This window comes from Acomys minous, assembly GCF_964271855.1.
Source record: "Acomys minous genome assembly, chromosome: 2".
In the NCBI taxonomy this organism is placed as follows: Eukaryota; Metazoa; Chordata; class Mammalia; order Rodentia; family Muridae; genus Acomys; species Acomys minous.
Genome location: NC_140484.1, coordinates 78,256,565 through 78,278,545, shown reverse-complemented (window position 1 = coordinate 78,278,545; position 21,981 = coordinate 78,256,565). Strand labels below are relative to the sequence as shown.

The 21,981-nt window shown below is 45.3% G+C and overlaps 1 protein-coding gene across 3 annotated transcripts in view; it reads left to right on the top strand.

Moving 5' to 3' along the window:
- VWA3A (von Willebrand factor A domain containing 3A) overlaps nucleotides 1–21,981 on the top strand; it is a 67,133-nt gene that overhangs the window by 11,817 nt on the left and 33,335 nt on the right. For all 3 annotated transcript variants that reach the window (XM_084773195.1, XM_084773196.1, XM_084773197.1), the window contains exons 3-9: nucleotides 3,793–3,916; nucleotides 9,307–9,431; nucleotides 9,536–9,613; nucleotides 12,581–12,635; nucleotides 18,503–18,601; nucleotides 19,449–19,555; nucleotides 21,362–21,487. In XM_084773195.1, the coding sequence (XP_084629321.1) occupies nucleotides 3,793–3,916; nucleotides 9,307–9,431; nucleotides 9,536–9,613; nucleotides 12,581–12,635; nucleotides 18,503–18,601; nucleotides 19,449–19,555; nucleotides 21,362–21,487 (714 nt within the window). The remainder of the gene's footprint in view (nucleotides 1–3,792; nucleotides 3,917–9,306; nucleotides 9,432–9,535; nucleotides 9,614–12,580; nucleotides 12,636–18,502; nucleotides 18,602–19,448; nucleotides 19,556–21,361; nucleotides 21,488–21,981) is intronic.

Here is a 21,981-nt window from a genome sequence, read left to right as displayed (position 1 = left end):
TAGCATGGTCTCCCCCTGGTCATCCTTCAAGAGGTGTGAATTCAAAAGATGCCCCCTAGACTCTTCTCCTATGTGAAGATGACCTATTCCCCATGCCTCACACTCATAGCACCCTGTTCTTCCCTTTGCTGCATTTGCTAGTGTGCAACTACTGATTTTTAAAAATATATTTTTAAAAGATTTATTTATTTATTTAATGTATATGAGTGCTTTATCTGCATGTAAACACGCATGCCAATAGAGGACATTGGATCTACATTGTAGATGGCTGTGACAACCATGTGGTTGCTGGTAATTGAACTCAGGACCTCTGGAAGAGCAGGCAGCATTCTTTTTTTTAATTTTTAAAATTTTTTTATTAATTTATTCTTGTTACATTTCAATGGTTATCCCATCCCCTGTATCCTCCCATTTTCCCCTTATTCCCCTCCCCTATGACTGTTCCTGAGGGGGATTCCCTCCCCCTATATATGCTCATAGGGTATCAAGTCTCTTCTTGGTAGTCTGCTATCCTTCATAGGCAGCGTTCTTAACCACTGGGCCATCTCTCCAGCCCCTTTAAAATATATTTTAATGGAAATAGAATTATATCATTTTCCTCTTCTCTTTCCTCCCTCCAGCCTTTCCCAGCTACCATGTCTCCAACTTTTCTTATGTCTCCATCAAGTTGATAGCCTCTTTTTCTTTTATTATTATTATTGGTGTGTGTGTGTGTGTGTGTGTGTGTGTGTGTGTGTGTGTGTGTATGCACAAATATATAAATACAAGTGGCTAAGTTCATTATTGTTTGTGTCTAGGGTTTCAGGGCTGACTCCTCTACATTGTCCAGCCAATAAAGAGACTCATCCCTTGGAGAATCTAATTCTTATTCTTTGGGAAGTCATTAGTTGCCGTATTTCTTTATCTAGGGTAAGGCCTCTGAGAACCCTCCCTCCTCCATGATAGCATGTCCATTGATAGCACCACTGCTCTGCTCTTGTTTATGCAGCTGTTTCTAGGAGAGACCTGCACAGCAGACAGACTTCCTGGGGTTCTAGCTCTTAAAGTCTCGCGACCACCACCTCTTCCACAGTGTTCTGTGAGGCTTAGGTACCAGGGCTGTGATGGCAATGTAACCACTGCGGCTGGGAGCCTCATGATTATTGGTTCGTCTCTGCATTGTGTCCAGTTATAGTTTCCTGTGTTGGTCTCCACTTGCTCTAAAGGAATGCTTTTTGGATAAGGGTAGTGACTACACTTCTTAGTGGGTGTAAGATTTAGAACACACTATATATATTTAGAACAAAGTATATTACTACTATATATGGCAGTAGTATATTCTTTTTTAAGGTCTGTTACCTCACTAGCCCTGGAAAGCTGGGCCCTATATCCCTCCTGTTGAGTGGGCCATTAGCCCAATTAGACAGCTATTGGTTGTCACTGACACATGAGTGCTATTTATTGTACTTTCATGGGCGTCTTTCCATGCTGGTTGTTGCCGTGGTTCACAGGTGTTGTAGCTGAGTGGAATTGTTTAACTGCTTCCCTCCCTTGGCAGCTTGCATAGTATTTTCTGGAAACATGGAAGCTAGGTTGTCGGAAACAGACTCTTGAATCATTGAGTCTTGTGTCCTAAATGTGTTGTGTCTTCGTTACTAAGGGCTCACCCTCAACCCTTGAGAGGCAACCAAGGGCTGTGTCAATAGTCTATATTGTTTTGGGACTAACTTGGACTACCATAGGCAACCATTCTATAGGAGGTTTCTCATAGCTAATACTGGGTTTTTTTTTTTTAAGTCTATGATTCTTGTGGAGAACGTTGTCAGCCCAAGGGACTACCTTTAAGCTACACACACACACACACACACACACACACACACACACACACACATAATTTATTTTAAGTAAATATAAAATAATTTGATTCTTTGAGACTTTATTAAATAACGTTGGTAAGTCCCTCTTCCCTCCTTTTTCTCCTCCATTGTCCTCCCTTCCTATTAATTTTTTAAATATTTGTGTGTGATTACACATGCATGTATACATACCAACGCACATGCACGCAGAGGTCAAAGGCCAACTTTCAGGAGCCTGTACTCTATTCCCACGTAGGTTCTGAAAATGGAACTCTGGTTGTCAGACTTGGTGGCAAGTGCCTTCACACATGACGCCAGCTCACCAACCCACTGCCAATTTTCTGCAGTTTTAATGGCAGTTTCCTCATCAAGAATAGAAGCCCTGAAGCTGGAGAGATGGCTCAGAGGTCAAGAACATTTGTTGCTCAGTGGGCTCCAGGCACACGTGCAGTTTACTGTGTATGTGCAGGTAGAGCACTCATACACATCTAACAAATCTTTTTTTAATGAATAGAAACTCTGTAAGAATAATAGCAGTATCTATCTCAGTGATTCTCAACTGAGGACAATTGTGACTATTTGGGGACATGTCTAGGGCATTTGGTGCTGTCAGAATGAAGGAGACAAGGAGCAACTGACTGACAGAGGCCAATAATGTCAGTGAGCACCCTTCAGTGCACGGGCAGCCCCACGGCAGCCCCACAACAGAACTACTCACCCAATACAAAAAGAGCCAAGGCTAGCCAGCCACAGTGGCTCTTAACCCAGAATTCAGGAGGCAGAGGTAGACCTCTAACTTTGAGGCCAGCCTGGTCTACAGAACGTGTTCTAGAACAGTCAGGGTTACATAGATACCCTATCTTAGAAGAAACAGTGCCAAGGGAGTGCTTGCCATCTTCTTGACTGCTGTACCCTTGCAGAGTGTGGAGCCTTACAGCCAGCAGGTGCTGACGAGTGTTCCGTGCACTCAGGCTGAGCTGATCGAATCCAGAGATCTATTGTCTAAATGATACATTTATATTCTTTCGTCAACCAAGAGAGGAAGGTTTAGGTGGTTTCATTATGGTGACGCAAAGGAGCCATACCTTGCACAGTCAGGGTGATCCATCCCTGGAAAGCCCCTGGTAAGTATAAGTATGTGGCTTTCCGAATAAAAACAGCAGCAAGAGTTTGCTCATGAGAACTGAGGGGGAGAAGCCTTGAGAAGAGACCAGATAAGTGCTCCATGCAAGATCTTACACAGAGCGGGGCTTTTGAAAGCTACCTAAACTATAATGATGATGATGATGATGATGATGATGATGATGATGATGATGACGACGACGACGACAACAACAACAACAACAATAATAATAATAATAATAATAATAATAATAATAATATCTCATGATGGAGATTGATTTACATTCAGAAATTTAGATGCACCAAGATAGGAAAGCTGTCTTCTTCAAGGCTGTCCAATACAAATAGCCAAAACACTAAGAATGTAACATTTATATAATTCCTGATTGTGTAATGGTTCTTGCTATAGGTTATCTATTGTACATATGTGTAATAATATAAATGTAGGGGGCTGGAGAGATGGCTCAGTGGTTAAGAGCCCCGCCTGCTCTTCCAGAGGTCCTGAGTTCAATTCCCAGCAACCACATGGTGCCTCACAACCATCTAATGTAATCTGATACCCTCTTCTGCAGATAAAGCACTCATATGCAACAAATAAAATAAATAAATCTTTAAAAAATATATATATATATAAATGTATATGTAAGAATATAAAATAAAGAAATCTCACAAGCCACAATTATATCAAAACTCTGGAGGAATCTTTTCAGTTTCCATAAAAAACTAAAAATGTTCTTGAGTCCTGTTAGGAGCAGTGGTGGAGGTGGGGCAGGAGACACTCAGGGTGGAGAGGTGACACGGGGCTGGACACTGATCAACTCACTTTGTTTTGTAGCATGGACAGAAACACTGACAGAGGTCCACCGAAACAGCTGAACCAGAAGGCTATGAATGCACTTGCCCAGAATGCACATGACGGATTGCTGGTTACACATATTAACCAGGCTCAGGACTTACTGGTAACAACCACAGTCTTTTTTTTTTTTTTTCCACCAGTGATGCTACAAACCATAGCAGGGAATGTGGAATGTGCTGATCTCTTTCTTTGCTAGGACCCAGCCTTGAAAATGTGATCAAGCATTCCTCCCTATGAATGGGGAGTTTTTTTATTGGCCATACAGTTCTACCGCATCCAGGAAGATCATTACATATTTAGGAATATTTGGGGGTCCTAGCTTTATTATCAATGCCTGAAGTATAAAGCATTTGATTCTAAAACTCCCCTTCCTGAGATTTACTTCTTATAGGAGTCCCTAAAACCTAGGTCCAGAAGTCAAGGTGCTGTGGGCATAGTGGGGAGGGGGTCAGGCCAGAAGGCTTAACTTTAAAAAAGAAAGAAAAAAAGCCCACCCTGTAGTCTCAGGCTCAGTCCATGTGCAAATGAACCATCTACCTAAGATCACTGACAACTCAGAATTTTCTCTTCCATAGAAGCAATCATTCCTACAAGTTATGAGTGCAAGGCAGCTGGCCTCCACCCACTAGTAAATCCACACTAGAAATAAATTCCATACCAGTCAAAGGAAATCCAGCCTTATATTTACAATACTAGCAATTAAACACCAGAAAAACAACTTCTACTTCTCTCAACGAACTTAATTAAACAGAAACAAGGAAGCCAGGAATGGAGGCACAGACCTACAATCCCAGCACTCTGGAGGTAGAGGCAGGAGGATCAGGAATCCAAGGCCAGCCTCAGCTCTCTGCTACTTAGTGAGCTCGAGGCCAGCCTGGGACACATAAGACGTTGTCTAAAATAACAATAAAATTTTAAAAAAAAAAAGAGGAAATGAGGAAATACAGATAATTTTAAGAAGAAATCATTCAGCCATGTGCGGTGGTGCATGCCTATAATCCCAGCACTCAGGAGGCAAAGGCAGGTGGATCTATCTCTGTGAGTTCAAGGCCAACCTGGTCTACAGACTGAGTCTAGCACAGCCAGGGCTATTACACAGAGAAACCCTGTCTCAAACTATAAATATAAAATAGAAAAAGAAGAAATCATTCAGTGACATTATTTCCAATGACATCCTTTGCTCTCTCTGATTTCATAGCAGACCAAGTGACTTCCCAGGTGTGGAAGGGGCCTGACTAACCTTCATCAGTTACAGACAGGCCTCTTGTCCCTCCTCTAGGAGCAGAGAGAGTTCTGACTGCCCAACACTGGGCTTAGTGTTCTCTGTGTAAAATGCCCACGCTACAGAACAAGGCCTCACCCCAACCAAGAAGCTATTATAGTTAATACCCGTAGGCAAAGAGAAAATCAGTTTTCTCCAGCAGTGTGTCTCTGGGTCTATCAGCCCACTCCAGGGCAGGCCCCATGCCTAGGCGTGGTTGACCAAGACAAAAGGAACTCAATTATTTCTTTGTAGAATTTTTATTTGGGCTTTTTCTTTTCTTAATAAACTCTTATTTGTTTGTTTTGATTTTTGTTTGTGTGGGGAGGGAGTTCTGAGAGAGGGGGGTTGGAGAGGGCAGAACATAAGATTGTAGGAGATATAGAAGGAGTTGAGGGAAGGGAAAAACACGATCAAAATCATGCATGAGCTGGGCATGGTAGCTCACGCCTTTAATTTCAGCACTCAGGGAAGCAGAGGCAAGTGGATCTCTGTGAGTTTAAGGCCATCCTAGTCTACATAGTGAGTTCCAGGACAGCCTGGACTACAAAGAGAGACCCTGTCTAGAAGAACGTGTGTGTGTGTGTGTGTGTGTGTGTGTGTGTGTGTGTGTGTGTGTGTGTGCGTTTTTTATGATATACCAATGTATGACTACATAATTTATTTTAATTTTTAACTTATTTATATATAAGTATAAATATATGGGAAGCTTTTTTATATATTATATACGGTAATATATAGTTGTATATAATTTAAAAATTAAAAGTGCCCACTTTAGCATAAGAGCAGCTAGGTTATCAGTCACAAGTGACACAATAGGAATGAACTTTCAGATATCTACAGAGCAAAAGCCACAGACCATTTCAAGTGCAAGAGAGAGAAAGGGTGTGTAATCGATGTTATGTACGAAAGGTCTTGAAGAGAACAGTGCCACCTAGTGGTCACAGTATACAGAGCCTTGTTTCCTGAAGCATATGCCGAAGACTTCAGTCTCTGCCACCGAGTCTCTCAAAGGCAGGAGGGGTATTCTTCACATTGAATCACATAATGAAAAAGTCTATCATTCAGACAGCTGCCGTGTGTGCTCATTCAGAGAAGCGATGTAGTGTTTTTGTTACAAGCTTGACTTGGTATAGCGTTCCACTGCATCCTAGCTCCCCGACCATCAGGGGTGTGACCTTAAGTCTCTGCCCCAGCTTCAGAAAAGTGTCATTCTCTTGGGATTACATAACTACTATATGGAAAGTGCTCAGCACTGCCTAGGTGTGATGTCAGTGTTTGCAGTCATTAGGAGTGTGTGTTCACACATCCTGAGCACTTGCTAATTTCCTTTTGAAACCAGACAGAACTGGTCTTGGGTAAAGAACGCAAGGTGAGCAACCCCAGCTGGAATGTTAGCTGCCTTTTATTTTACCCATCTTTGGTGGCAACCCTCTGCAAACAACCAGGTCGTAGTGGAGAGAACCGTTGTTGAGAGGTGTAGGTGCAGAGGAAAGCAGGGTCACGATCCGTGCCCTAACTTCACACTGCCCCTCACACAGTTAAGGAGAAGGGCCACTGCAGGCAAAGCTAAGACACAGAGATGCCCGAATGCTGTGCTCCTCCAGGCTTCCCCTCCTGTGTCCTCTGTCCTCTGCAGTAGCCACCTTTCAGTCTCCAATCAGCGCCTTGCTCACTACAGTGAAAGCCCTGATAATATGTCAGTCCAATGGCAAACCACAAGAGTGCCAAGAGCATCCCCAGAAGGGAGCTTTGAACTGAGCTCAGGTCATGTCCACAGCCATCAGATGGCGTGTGTGTGTGTGTGTGTGTGTCTGTGTCTGTGTGTCTGTGTGTATCTGTGTCTATGTGTCTCTCTCTGTGTGTGTGTGTGTGTCTGTGTGTCTGTGTGTATCTGTGTCTATGTGTCTCTGTGTGTGTGTGTGTGTGTGTGTGTATCTGTGTGTGTGTGTGTGTCTGTGTGTGTGTGTGTCTGTGTGTGTGTGTGTGTCTATGGGTCTCACAGTGGGACTGAGCTGGATTCCAGACCCTCAGTTAACAATAGCATCACCGCCTTTGACCTGAGATGAAGTGACTTATGGCCTCGCTCAATCCACAGTCAAGGCAGCAGGTACTACACCGGAAGCTCCTGTCTAACCCTACCTTGCACACTTGTGCACCTTGTACCTGCGCAGTCTGTCCTTTTATCATATCGCTTGTAATTTACCGCTGTCTTAGTTACTTTTCTATTGCAATGACAAGGCAACTTATAAAGAAAGCATTTAATGTAGGTTGTTTGTAGTTTCAGAATCCATGACCCTCGCGGTAGGTAGCATGAAAGCAGGCATGGTACTGGAGCTTATATCCAGAGACAACCCACACCACAAGGCACAACGAGTCAGCTAGGATGACGTGGGCTTTTGAAACCTCAAAGTTCACCCTCAGTGACATACTTCCTCCAACAAGGCCACACCTCCTACTCCTTCCCAAACAGTTCACCATCTGGGGACCAAATATTCAAACATACGAGCCTAGGAGGCCGTTCTCACATGAAGCACCACAACTGCACTCCAACACGTGGCTGCCTTCTCATCTTCACATACCCAGCCCCTCCAGATCTCCAGATCTCCACGACTCCACCTGGAATGTGCCTGCCCTGCTGTGTGCGGAGCTGGCTTGTTCTTAGCCTTCGGTGCCTGACGCAGAGGGGTTCCCTGGCTGCTGCTCAGCTAGGCAGCCTCCCAAAGCACCCTTGTCATCTTCCCGCTCTCTTATTGTAACTGTTCCCTGCTGACACTTTCCTGCATATTGATTTTACTTCTTGTTCACTGTCCGTCCAACCACACTAGAGTACAAGCTACAAGAAGACGAGAATATTTTTACTTGCATCCTAGCCCGAGCACCAGGGATGGGACCAGTTCAAAGCCATGATTCAGCAATACCCCAGAAGAGATAAACAAGTGAAGGCAGACTCAGGCCAGTGCTACGTGCTTGCAATGGAGCTTTGACTCCACTGCCAGTTCTACATGCGTATTCTGAGCTTCCTGCTAAGTGACACAGATGTCACGAGGGACAAAGTATCATCACACATTTGATAGCTGAGTCCTGTGACCAATAGGAATTTATTCCTCTAAACACCCACCCACTCACTGCTCTGGGGTGGAGCTAGAATGCCCTGGATTCTGTTTGACCAATTAGTGTTTGTTGAGAGTCTCTTAGAATGCTAGGGGACAGAACTTACTTAGAAATTCAGAGAATAAGCAGGATCATCCCACTGAGAACAATCAAGAAATTTATCCAGGCCTTGCTCACCACAAGGGAGGCAGCCACCATGATTTGTGCTTGCCATAAACTCAACAACAGGATGGGAAATAAAAAAATTCACATAGAAGAAAGGGGCTCCTCCAGTGCCTCTGACTGTAAGCTCTCAGCAGGTGGGGGCCTGGAGGAAGACTCAACAGAAGATGGTATCTTCTGTGACTGGTTTGGGAAACATACTTGACTTCCTCCAGATGGGCCTGGGTTAGAAACTGGGGCAAAATAAATAAATAAATAAATAAATAAATAAATAAATAAATAACCATTGACAAAATCCTAGCCATTCTGGGCCAATTTTTTGCAGAAGTTCTGACTTTATTATTGTGTTGTCTGGTCATTATGTGTCTGTCTGAGCACTCACATAGTAAGCTGCCCTAGAACATGTGAGCCACATTTGGGACCTAATACAAAGGGTGGTGTTTCCAGGGCAACCAGCCTCATGTTGGTGTTTAGACTCTCAGCAAGGTTAGCTTTGTTGCTGTTGTGTTGTTGGTGTTTGTTTTGTTTTCTTTTGTTCTGTTTTTGTTTTGCTTTGCTTTCTGGTTGTTCAAGACAGGCTTTCTCAAGACAGTGTAGCCCTGGCTGTCCTGGCTGTTCTGTAGAAGAAGCTGATCTGGAAGTCAGATAGGTCAGCTGCCTCTGCCTCCCTAAGTGCTGGGACCAAACGCTTGTGCCACCACAGCCCACTGGTGTTGGTGCTTTGAGGCAGGGCCTTGCTCTGTAGCCCAGGCTGGCTTTGAGCAGCCTCCCAAGTGCTGGGATTACTGGCCTGGACCACTCTGCACAGTTAGCAAGAAGAATTTCTAGAATACCTTGGGATGAGGGTCTCTCAGAATTCACAACCCTTGGATACCTGTATGGGAGGAACCAAGAGCGCCCTTGTCTGTGTTCTCCTTAGCACTGTTCCCTGTCCAACTCTGCTTTCTGCCTTGTAGAGGCTGCAGGAAAATGAGACTCGGGCCTCAGCTCTGGAAGACCCTGAAGACTGGCTTTCAACTCACAGTTTACAGTTTGAGAAACTCACCCTGGCTGACCTGATAAGCCAGGGCACAGTTGAGCTGTAAGTCTAAAATCCTTCCACCCTTCCCCGCAAGCTCCCCAAAGCTGTGGTGGCACACCCAGCCCTGAGCCTGAGAAACCCCAAATAAAGCTTTGCTCTTTCAGGGAGGAGCAAAGCAATGCTGCGCCCAAAGTGCATTTTTCCACGCAGACCATCCGCCACTTCGAATCAAGGCTTTCTGAGTAAGTTCCCAGTGTCCCCCAGGACCCCAAAACTTGAGGCTTCATCTCATTTCATAGCCTGCAAGTGACTGGTACCATACAGCCGTTCCAGTGGATCTTAGGCTTGTCTTGTCTACCTGTAGTTTGCCCTTTTCTCAAACGTGAGAGTTGGACTAGATTGACATCTCTAGGCCTTTGAAACCCCGGTGACCTCCAACAAATGCCTCAGATGTCCCAGCTTTGTTTGCTGTTAATGGCTGAGAGCTTTGTCAGACTGCTACAGCTCTCACGCTTGTGTATGTGTGCCAGGTATGTGACCAACTCAAAGACCAATTGTTTTTATCTCATGTGTATAAGTGTCTTGCCTGCATGTCTGTCTGGATATACGTGTGCCTAGCATCCAAAGAGTCCAGAAGAGGGTGTTGGATCTCCTGGAACTGGAGTTACAGATGGTTATGAGCTGTCCTGTGGGTGCTGAGAATTGAACCTGGGTGCTCTGTAAAAGCACCAAGTGCTCTTAACTGCTGACTCATCTCCTCAGCCCCACCTAAGTCAATAGCACAAGTAACACACACACACACACACACACACACACACACACACACACACACACACCTTCTGATAATCAGCAGACAGGATGGCTAGCTAAAATTTCCTGAAAAGCTATGATGATAATTAACAACTAACATTTCTCAGTGTGCCAGAAGCCCTGCTAAGGGCTGCCTACAAGACCTCATTTCATCCTCACAACTGTCCAAAACATTGCATTGCTCTCAAACTAATTAACAAAAGTCAAAGGTGGTTGCTCACCTATTATGCATAGTGTGACCAGTTAGTGGGAATTATCAAAATGTTTTAGTTATACATTTTATAGAAAGTTTTTTGGGGATCAGAATGTTTTAAATACTTGATATTTAGTTGGTCCATTTGTTTGCTTGTGACAGGGTCTGTGCAGCTCAGACTAGCCTTGAACTTGAGATCCTCCTGCCTCAGTCTCCTGAGTCACTGGATTACACATATGTAGAGTTCTATACTATTTGGCTCCGTTGTTTTGAATGTTGTAAATTCAATATTTTTGTTTTTATTTGTTCTTTGAGAGTTTAATACACATATGCAATTAAATGCAGTCATATCTACCCTGCATTTCCTCCTAGGTCCTTCCCCATAACACCCCCACTCCCAACTTGATGTCACAGTTATTGTCAGTTTCTCTTCCTCTTCCCTTTGATACATCACTAAGTCAGGTAGTTCTGCCTATACGTGCATGACTGTGTGGCCACCCAGTGGAGCCTGGGCAACGAACTCGTCTCCATCCACCAAAGAAAGGAACAAACCCAACATCCTTAAGGGAGAGTCAAGCCTGCTTAACCAACTAGTCATTTGGCAAATTGACCTGGACAGAGCGCCGTGCTGATCTTTCCATGGAAGATGATGAAGTTCAGGCTCACACAGAAATTCCAAGGGTCACGCGGTCCATGAATGGCAAAGCAAGATGCCAAACACAAGCCTGTCTCAGTGCGAGGCTCAGTGTCTTAGCCCTGTGTTCAAACTCATGCCTGCACCACTGCTGTCCCCTTGTGGGCTTCATTCCCACTGGCCTCCTGGCCTTCCATGTTCGTTTCTCCCAGCTGCTCTCAGTCAGGCCACTCAGTAAGATTCAAGTGACTGAGGCTTCCCATGAGCGCCTGTCACCCGCTGGTGTCCACCCCACCACGGGAGAGTTTGCTTTGTTCCAGGCACAGTGGTCAATATATTCCCTTGGCTACTTTTCAGAAACTTGTTTTTGTTAGTCTACCCAGGAAGCGGCTGCTGACCTACTGATCTACTGCTGTCACAGCTTTGTGCTCAGTCTCTGGGAGACTTTGGACAGTTTCTTCTGTAAAGATTCATCTGATCTGAGAGCATGGAGAGATGGCTCGATAGCTAAGAGCACTGTTAACCTTACAGAGGACCTGAGTTTGACTCCCAGGAATCTCATGAATAACCCTATCCCTAACCGCAGATCCCGGAAATCCAATAGCACCTTCTACTTCCCACTTGCCCGGGCACCAGGAGTGCACATGGAGTGGATACATCCAGGCAAAACACTCAAACACACTAAATAAATAGAGTCTGTTTTTAAAAACAGACTCAGATCTGAGAGAAAGGGTGTCCCCCACCTTCTTCACGAGAACACTGTCCCCATCCTCCCAGCAGCTCACCTATGGTCATCAGCATCTTGGAGAACTGCTGCAGCCAAGCCTTGGTCCCCACACCCCCCACTTCTTGGCCTGCTTCCCTGGAAAAAATATACCTTAGCTCCTCTTTTTTTACATTTGCCTTATATGCTCCACATGGCCATAAAAATTAAAAATTCAGCCAACCAGGTAGCTCATGCCTCTAATTGCAGTATGGGGAAACGAAGGCTAAAAGATTAGGATATAAGGCGGGGTTGGTGAGAGGGTTCCAGGAGATGGTGGGAAGCTGCCTCCTCCTCCTAACGTGATTGTGCCTGAACACAGACATGCACATGTACATACACATATCCACACAGAAACACACACGCACGCACACACACATGCACACACGAACACACGTGCTCTCTCTTTCTTCCTCCTCCTTCATTCTCCTCTCCCCTCCCCCAACACTCATATAGACAAACACAAAGCAATTATTATTTTTTAATTAGAAAACAATAAAAGAGAGAGTCTGAGATAAATCTAGGTTACAGAGTGACACTTTCCCTCAAAAATGTAGAAAAGGCCGCACCTTTAACCCAGCACTGGGGCAGAACTCTGTGAGGTTGAGGCTAACCTGATCTACATACAAGTCAAGCCAGGGCTATATAGTAAAACTGTCTCAAAAAAATAAAAGTAAAAGAGAGAGTTTGAAATTAAAAATTTAGACAACTGAAACTTGTAAAATCATGGCCACCTTCTTCCGTGTGTGACAATGTTCAGTGATGATGATGCTGTCTGTTGGTGACCAGTTTCTCTGGTGTCTCAACAGCACTATTGGACTCTACCAGCAGAGGATTCAGTGGCTCACAGAGAACAGCAAGAAGGTAATGACACGTGTGTGGCTCTCCCCGCTCCCTCAGCCTGGCTGCTTGGTCAGAGCCATCCACTGCAGATGATGGCGCCAAAGGGACCTCACACCATAGTCCCTATGCACATTCCCAAGTTCTAGGGTTGGCTCTCGCTAGACTGCTGTAGCACAGTCATCATATTCAAAGGGTGAAGTATGCCAGTTGACGTGGCCTGAGGCCAGTGCTCACGCCTGGGGAGACACAGAGGTTAGAGGGCAGGGTCAACATGGAGGGCTGGGAGCAGAGCCAGGTCATGGGCTGAGGAGACAGATGGTGACACATGGAAAGGCAGAGTGCTGCTCCCAGAAGGGGAGCCGTGTAGCTGTGTCTGCGGAGAGGCTAAAACAGGATCTCAGGCTGTGCAGGCCACATCAGGTGTGAGACAGGGCTTATTTTGATTCCAGAATTTCAACTAGTTTTCACCTTCATTGTCCAGATTTCATATTTAACTTTTATGCTTGTTCTCTGACTTCTCTTGAAAAGGGAGACTGTCTGGTTTCACTGGGCTCCACTTCCGCCTGGTGCACTTAACAGTTATTTTTATGGGGTAAATCCTACAGTTTTGGTGGTATATTTTCAAACTCTAATGGTAGCTTTTATACATTTAAAAGACTTATTTCTCTGTGTGTGCACATGCACGCACACACACATACACACACGTGCACAGAAGATGCCCCCATAGAACAGAGGGTATTGGATTCCCTGGAGCAGAGTATACAAGCATTGTGATCTGTCCCACCTGATGTGGGTTCTGGGAACTAAACATCAGTCCCCTGCAAGGGCAAAAAGCAGCCTTAGCAACTGAGCCATTTCCTCCAGCCTCTTTTTATACTTTATTTTGTACAGGTTTTAAAAAAATATATTATTTTTATTTTCTGTATATGGACACTTTGTCTGTAAGCATATCTATGTACCACATGTGTGCCTGGTACCCATGGATGCCAGAAGAGGGCATCAGATCCCCTGGAACTGGAAATACAAGCTACCATGTGGGTGCTGGAAATGAAACCCAGATCCTACGGAAGAGCAGCCAGTGCTCTCAGCAACAGAGCCATCTCCCCAGCCCCCCTACCCGCTCCCTTTACATTCTAAAGGGAAGAGAAGGAGCTCTAATTTTTAACCTTGAGGGTTGGCAATGTCCTAGGGAGACTCAACCTTCATTTGGGTCATAAACACAATGAATATTTATGGGATAAATATCAGGTACTGTTCTAGAATAAAGGAAATAAACATGAGGCCTGGCCCTTCTTGAGCTCCTCCATGAAGGAGGAAGACGAAGAAATAAGATGACAACCCGTACTCAAGGCCAGCTAACAGGGAAACAAAGCAAGCGGGAGCAGCAAGTGTGTTAGGAAGAGGACTCTGCACAGGACACTCGGCGAACTACCCTGAGGGGCACTGGAACAGATAGATGACTAGTGAGGCAGCAATCCAGAAAGTTCTCAGTGTCCCAGGCAGAAAGATCAGCAAGCACAAAGGTTCTGAGACCTGTGGCATGTTCCAGAAGCAGCAAGCAGGGCGAGTGTCAGGACAGAAGAAGCAATGCAGAGAACAGACATGAGGTTAGTTGGAAAGGCTCAGATAAAGGAAGCCAAAGGGAGACTTTACACAGCACTGGTGCATAGAACATGCCTCAAAGGACCAGCCTGGCTGCCATCTAGATGGGTAGTTGAGTGCACAGGAGAAGCACAAGACAGGCCAGGTGAGGACTATGGTGACTTAGACTTGAGTACTGCTGTAGATATGATGAAACACATTCAGGAATAGTTGAGCAGGCGGGGTTTGTGGATGGCTTGGACAGGCCAGGCCCAGGGTGCCTAGGCCAGGGCTGAAAGCCATTTACTGAAATGTGAAAGGCTGAGGGAGGAACAGGTTTGTGGGAAAACCAGGAGGCCTTGTCTGGGACCTAAGAAATAGCCAGATGGAGGTGAAGAGCAGTGGTCAACAGCACCTGTCACAAGTCCCAAGAGAGATCTCTTTGGTGAGAGCCCTAGATAACTATGGAAATTCAGATGAGAAATATAATGACTCATGAGCTCAGGAGTTTGGGGATTTGGCTCAGTGGTAGAGTGCTTGCTCAGCAAGCACTACGTCCTGGGTTCAGTCCTCAGGTCTAAAATAAATAAATAAACAAACAAATAAATAAATAAATAGCAAATACCTTATGGAATGAGTGTAGAACAGTGGCTTTCACCTGATGACTTGCTGTCACAGGGGCCATTTGGCAAGACCTGTGGACATTCTTGGTTGTCACAGCTGGCAGATATGGAGTTATTATTGGCGTCTAGTTTAGAGACATCCAGAGGTGCTGTTAAGCACTGAAATGTTCAGATCAGCTTCCCACAGCAGAGAACCATCCAGCCTCAGACATCTACCATGCCAAAGCCCTAGGGCCCTGATACAGACCAAGTTGAAAGTGGATGGTAGCACTCTTACTAGACATTTGTGCATTGCTGTGACTAAAACCTTCCATATCACAGTGCATCAAGGAAGGACTTCAGGGCAGGAACTCAAGGCAGGAACTTGGAGGCAGGAATTGATGAAAAGACCATAGAGGAATGCTGCTTACTGGCTTGCTCCTCATGGTTTTCCATATTTTTATATATATGTATATATATATATATATATATATATATATATATATATATATATATATATACACACTCAAGACTTCTATCCGAGGATGGCAGTACTCATAGTGAACTGGGCCTGTCCACATCAATCACTAATTTTAAAAATGCCCTACAGGCTTGTCTACAGCCAGACCTTAAGGAGGTATTTTCTCAGTTGAGGTGCCCTTATCTCAGAAGACTCTAGCTTATGTCAGGCCGATATAAAAGCCAGCCAACACACCATCTTAAAAATCAGTGTTAGTGTTTTATAACTGTGACAAAAATACTTGGGGAAAAATAATGGAGAACAGATTGGCTTTGGCTTATGAGCTCGGAAGTCTCGGTCCATTGTTAGCTTTTCTTCAGTCCATTGATATTAAGCTGTGAAGGGGCAGATAGTGGGAAGCATGTGACAGAACAAAGGTCACCTTATGGCAGCTGAGGGGAGGGAAAAGAAGAGGAGGAAGGGGGGAAAGAAGACAAAGGAGAGATGATGGGCACAGGACAGAAATATAAACTCAAAAGGAATTCCTGGTAGCCATGTCCCTTTAAGTGGGTCTCCTCTTCAAAACTTTCTGCCACCTCCCAATAATAACCTGAAGTTACAGATCTATTGTAGATTAGGGCCCTGCACTTGTGGTGAATGGATCTGTCACCTGGGAACCAAGCTTAAACACATGAGCCTTTGGGGGGACAAATTTACAGGCAGCCTCTAGAGCAGGACCCAAGAGGTCCTTTTGAGGAAGACAGAGTCTGACTCTGAAGCCTATGCTGGCCTTGAACTCACACAAATCTTCTTGCCTCAGCCTCTCAAATACTGGGCTTATAAAATCGACCATGACTGGGTGAGAGTCTGCACCTCTAATGGGCCCTTAGAGCTGGTCAGGTAGCACGTTCCTGGGACACTACACTAGTTACCATATGAAACAAAGAAGAGAGTCTGCCTAACAAGGAACTAAATGCCATATGCTGACAGGCTTTGTCACTGCTGCCAAACCGCCATTGGCTACTCGGATTTCAAGGAAGTTGAGAATGTAGGTTTGACCTTGAGTTCCGTAAAGGTGGAGGTCACTAATCTCCTTCAGGGGTGCAGCTTCATATGAAGAGAAAGGTGAGAACTGAACTTGAGTCACAGAGGCATGGGAGGTAAGGACATGTAGCTAGCTCTAATTGGAAGCAGAGAAAACAGTACAGAAAGGAGAACTTATGCCTGTTGTAACACAGGCACTAATCTAGCCTGCTGTGTGGTAATGGAGATTACACAGGTGTACACAGGACTATTGAGCTAGGAGAAGGGCCACTGGCAGGGATAAAAGAGTCTATTTGGCCAGAGAAGATACAGTAACTTGAGTCACAAGGTTAGCTTAAAGCAGAAGCCTGTTCCAGAAACAGGTAGCATCTTGGTAGATCCCACATAGGAAGATTTTGTTTTTATCATATAGCCGTTCCACAAAATGGCAGGTCTCACTGTGACCTTTCCCCCCCCCCCCTTTTTGGTTTTTCAAGACAGAGTTTCTCTTGTAGTCCTGGCTGTCCTGGACTCGCTTTGTAGACCAGGCTGGCCTCGAACTCACAGAGACCTGCTTGCCTCTGCCTCCCGACACTATAACATTTTTATTCATATGTCTGTCATTTGCTGAGACTCATACTCCCGTGACCTTTATTACCTTTTATTTCCAGATCTAATTGTCATTTTGGAGACTCACTGCTGAATAGCTGGTCCCTTTCTAGTTCTCTCTGAACTCTGGCTGGCTGGTACAACTCAGCTATCTGGCTCAAACTTCTCTCTAAGTTGACTGGTTGAAACTGGCTTCTCTCAGCTTCTGACTGAATTGCTCTGCTTGGCCCCAAACTAACTCTAGCAATCTGTTCTAATCTTCTGGCTCCTTCTGTCCTCACCTGTGTCTAACTTGCTCTCTCTTCAACTTGTCTTCATAAAACTCTCCCAGTAAAACTGCCTCCTTTTTCTCTACTGTACCCCACCTTCAAACATGGGTGCTTCCTTCTACAAACTAACTTTACCTTTATTGTTTGGGATTAAAGGTGTGTACTAAGGGCATGTCTGCATTACATCCAGAGGGATTAGAGGTGTGTCATTCCAACAGGATCACACAGACCTGGAAGGTCTCTGGATGTGACCCCTTCCCAAAGCAGCCATGTTGGTAGATTAAAATTCCTGTACAACCCTGCCCCTCCCAGTGGTTCCTTTCTTCAGGATCATGTGTATAGTATGTACTCATGTGCATGTGTATGTACAGACATGTATGTACCCAAGCAAGCATGCAAGGAGTCCAAGTGGCTGACATCAGGAATCTTACTCTACCACTTTCCATCTTAGTTTCTGAGACAAGGTCTGTCACTAGGCCTGGAGCTCACCATTCAGGCTACACCAACTATCCAGTGGGCCCCAGGACCCTCCTGCCTCTGACCTACCAGCCTGCAGGGCTACAAGACACGGGCTTCTTGCTCAGCCTTTATGTGGGAGCTGGGGCTACAAACCCAAGTAGATCCTCACACTTGTGCGGTAAGCACGCCAACCCCAGGAAGTTGTTGTTTGTTGTTTATTAGTAAAAGTGGAGGGAGGAAAAAAAATACTCGCTAAGGAAGCTCAGGAAAGGGATGTTGGAGGAATGAGAGAAAATGTCAGATCTTCATTCTTGTCAGAACAGTGACCTTAACAGGGAATGAGGCCTCTACTAAGTCCCTCTACCCCTATAGGGATTATGAGTTCATGTGAGTAAGAGCTGTAGTTCCCACCGATGCTCTCACTGTGGGATAAGCACACATGTGGAATCTGACAGTATTGGCGTGGGGGTAGTAATCACTGTTAGATACTTAACTACAAACTCATAGAAGTACCATGGCCATTCCTGAGTGTCACATACCTGCCTTTCACTGAGAAAACAAAGCAGAAAGAGGGATAGAAAGGCATTACCTGGTGCCATGAGACATCAGGCATCACTTCCACCAACGCACGCTTTCCTATGACCTCTCTGTAACAGTGTGGGTTATTGTATGATGCTGGTCAGTAGCTTCAGGAGGAGCCACCATCCAGGGAAGACAGTGCCAGGAGCCCAGACTGGCAGGATGTGAAGGCTTGTTTTTCTCTTGTAGAATAGGCCTCATGCCTGTCTCTTTCTGTGGCAATGAGAGCGCTAGTCACATCTCTGCCATCCCTTCCATCCTTGCAGGGCAGGGCTATGTCTTTGCACATTTCCTCTTTGATTTTAGGCATTTGGCCTCATCAAGGGCACAAGAGTGGGCCTCCTCATCGATGAATCCCAGAGCAGCAGTGGCCCTCAGAAAGAGGAATTCCAAAATGACCTCACAGTAAGTCTCTAGCATGACATGTACGCCCAGCCTCCTCTTCTCCACCATCCCGGGCCTGCAATACAAACTTGCTTTGTTTATAGCAAATGCAAAACAGGACCATTCACAAAGAACAGTTCTCACTCAATTAGCACCTTTAGGGGAAGAGATGTGTCAGATTCTGTAAAACCTCACCACAGACTCATTTTCACTTACAGTGTGAACTTCTAGTATTGTTCTCACAGCAGAACCTCCCAGCTAGACACCCCCACCCCTGCAAAAGCACAGATTCCCTCAAGACAGAATATGGACTGTAGTCTGTGGGGCTGACTGCAGCGTAGTACAGCTCAGCACTAGGCTCCTGGCCTTTTCCAGATGGTAAAGCTACTCTGGTTTCCTTGGCATTTCCAAAAGAGAAAAGTGGCATCACATCCTAGTTTCTTCTACCCTTTCCAGGCTATGGGCCCCTGGGACCTCCTCTGTAAAGCAAAGGGAGGACAATATGACCACCCCATACAGCTGTCAAACAAGAGGAGTTTATGCAAAGCTCCCTGGAGCTACATCTGGCACAGACAAACATGTGAGGAGATGTGAAAGGATGCCTCTCCATGGAAATGCTTATAGCCTGGCATAAGCACTAGCCTCTCCATGGAAATGCTCATAACCTGGCATAAGCACTAGGCCATGTTAGCAACAGCTTCTATGTCCTGAAGGCTGAACAGAGCTTTGAGTGGCTCCTCATGGGACAGCCATCCTCATTCAGCACTTGTGCCTGTTTAGTACAGCTAAACTCCCCACCCATGCGGGCAGCCTGTACCAGAGGTTGTAGCCAGGTTCCATAGAGCCATTTGTGTCCTTTTGTTCACAGAGTCTTGCTGATGAGCAGCTGAGCCTCAAGGAAAAGCTGTATGTCCTGTCCTTCGGTGCCACCACCAAAGCCCTCTGGCCCAGCCCTGTGGAAGTCAGCACCTCCACGTGAGTGGCTGCCAGGTCCCACCAGGATATTCACTTGTTCTGGTTCAACAGAAAGTGTGTGTGTGTGTGTGTGTGTGTGTGTGTGTGTGTGTGTGTGTGTGTGTTGCACACACACGTGTATTTGAATTAGGGCCTCGGGTAGCCCAAGCTATCCTCAAGTTTGCTATGCAGCTGAGGATGGCCTTAAACTTCTGATCTTCCTGCTTCTACCCCCGTGTGCTGGGGTCACAGGTATGCCTGGTTTATGACTTTGTACATGCCAGGCAAATGATACCCATTGACCTGTGTCCCTAACACTTTAATGAATGTTTAAGACACAAACCCCAAAACCACAGCAGATAGGGGAGCACATAGCAATGACTTACAACAGCAGAAACTTAGTCAGGGAACAGTTGGAAAGATGCCCACCCTCACCAGCTCTTACAAAATAAAGGATAAGACCACCACAAGACAGCTTTGCTTGCCTCTTATTTTTATTTTATCTATTTGCTATTTGTATTTTTGATAATCTGGGGATGAAAACTAGGACCTTGAACATGCTGGCCAAGTGTTTTACCACTGAGCTACATCCCCAACCCCAAACACCATTTTTATGAGCAAATTAGAAATGATAGCTTTATTACTATGAAAATAATATATGCATGTTTTAAATAACCCAAACAGTCTGAATGGATAAATAGCAGTGAATGAATCTCTGTTATAATCACACTTCTCCTCTTACCCCCCAGTAGTAACATTTTATAGCTGTCTCCACAGATGGGCTACACACGTGCATCCATGTTCCATCTGGTTTAGGCAGAAGCAAGATGGCTGGGCCTGATGGTGCATGCCTATAACTCTAGCTAATCAAGATGCTGAGGCAGAAGGATCATAAGTTTAAAGTCACCCTGAACTAGAGTTTCCAGCCTGGTCAACTCAGCTGGACCCCTGTCTCAAATAGAAATGGAGAGCAAAGGAGGACAAAGGGCCTATGTGGTGCTTTTAATCCCAGCATTTGAGATGCTGGAAGATTTCTGTGAGGTGGAGGCCAGCCTGGTCTACATAGAGAGTTCTAGGCCAACCAGGTAGAGAAGGAGTGGGGTGAGAAAGGAGGAGGAGGAGAAAAGAGAGGAGAGAGGAGATAGATGATAGATTGGATCGATGCCTAAAATAAAAATAAGAACATTGCCTACCTTGTCAGAGCTGCTGTGCTTCCAGACAGCCACATAGAAGCCACACAACACGGTTCTGGCACAGTGTGTAATGCTTGATAATGACAGTAAATAGCTGTCTTCTTAGTTGGGTTATCCCTCTGGTCCTAGCAATGGTACCCAGGGGCTCATGCATGCTAGGCTAAACCTCTCCTGACTCAGCTACATCCCCAGCCCCTAGCCTGTGTGTTTGATTAAGGTTTTAGAGAGCACCCTTTCTATTTATAAAAAGGCTTACTGTAAAACAGTGCATGGTGCTATGCTTCATCTTGTATTCACCTCATCTCCCGTATTCCTTTATTGTACCTCATGCTTGCTTCATTCTCCTTTCATTCCATGCATCACAACATGAAGCAATAGGCTGCCCCACATATATACCCCATACTGCCCAGGTATGTGGTAGGCTATACATTTAGGTTTATATAAGAACACTGAGTGATGTCACACAATGGCAGACTCACCCACAGACATTTCTTAGAACATGTCCTAGTCTATAGTTTGAGCATCCTGTCCAAGCATGAGGCCTCAAAGGCCATTGCCAAGTCCAAGGAAACCTTGGAGAACCAGATCATTAAGATGCACATGACTATAGTTAGGTTGCTGTGTCTTCTTCCAGCCTCCAGGAACTCAAGCTCTGGGTAAAGAAACTACAGCCTAAGGGAAGCAGCAATCTACTACAAGCCTTGAAGAAAGTCTTTGCTTACAAGGAATTGGATTCTCTGGTGATCATCCTGAGAAGCTGGTAGGTCTCCTTTCTTACTGAGAACATAATAGACTAAAGAAGGAGTTTGTTGACCCCTAAGCAGTGTCTGAGGAAAAACACATCACCAAGCATGATGTTTCACACACTTGAGAGAATAACTATGTTCATAGGCCACTACCCACACTTGGGCAGAGCAGCCAAGGCTGGCTAGGGCTGCTGAAAAACCCAGCCTGTTTGTCACCCACGTGACACAGGTGATCAGTTAAGAGTAAGTAAAGGGCATAGGAAGGTAACTCAGTAAAGTGCTCACAAGTATGATGACCTAAGTTCAGATCCCCAGCCCCCATGGAAAAAAGCCATTGCATGCCTGTAATCTTAGCGCCGGGGAGGCAGAGACAGGAGTACCTGGTGCTACTGGTCAGCAAGACTAACCAATAGTGAGAGATCCTATCTCAGACAACAATGCAGAGAGTGGTGACGGAATATGACATGGACTGCCGGCCTCTACATGCACACATACATGAATGTACACT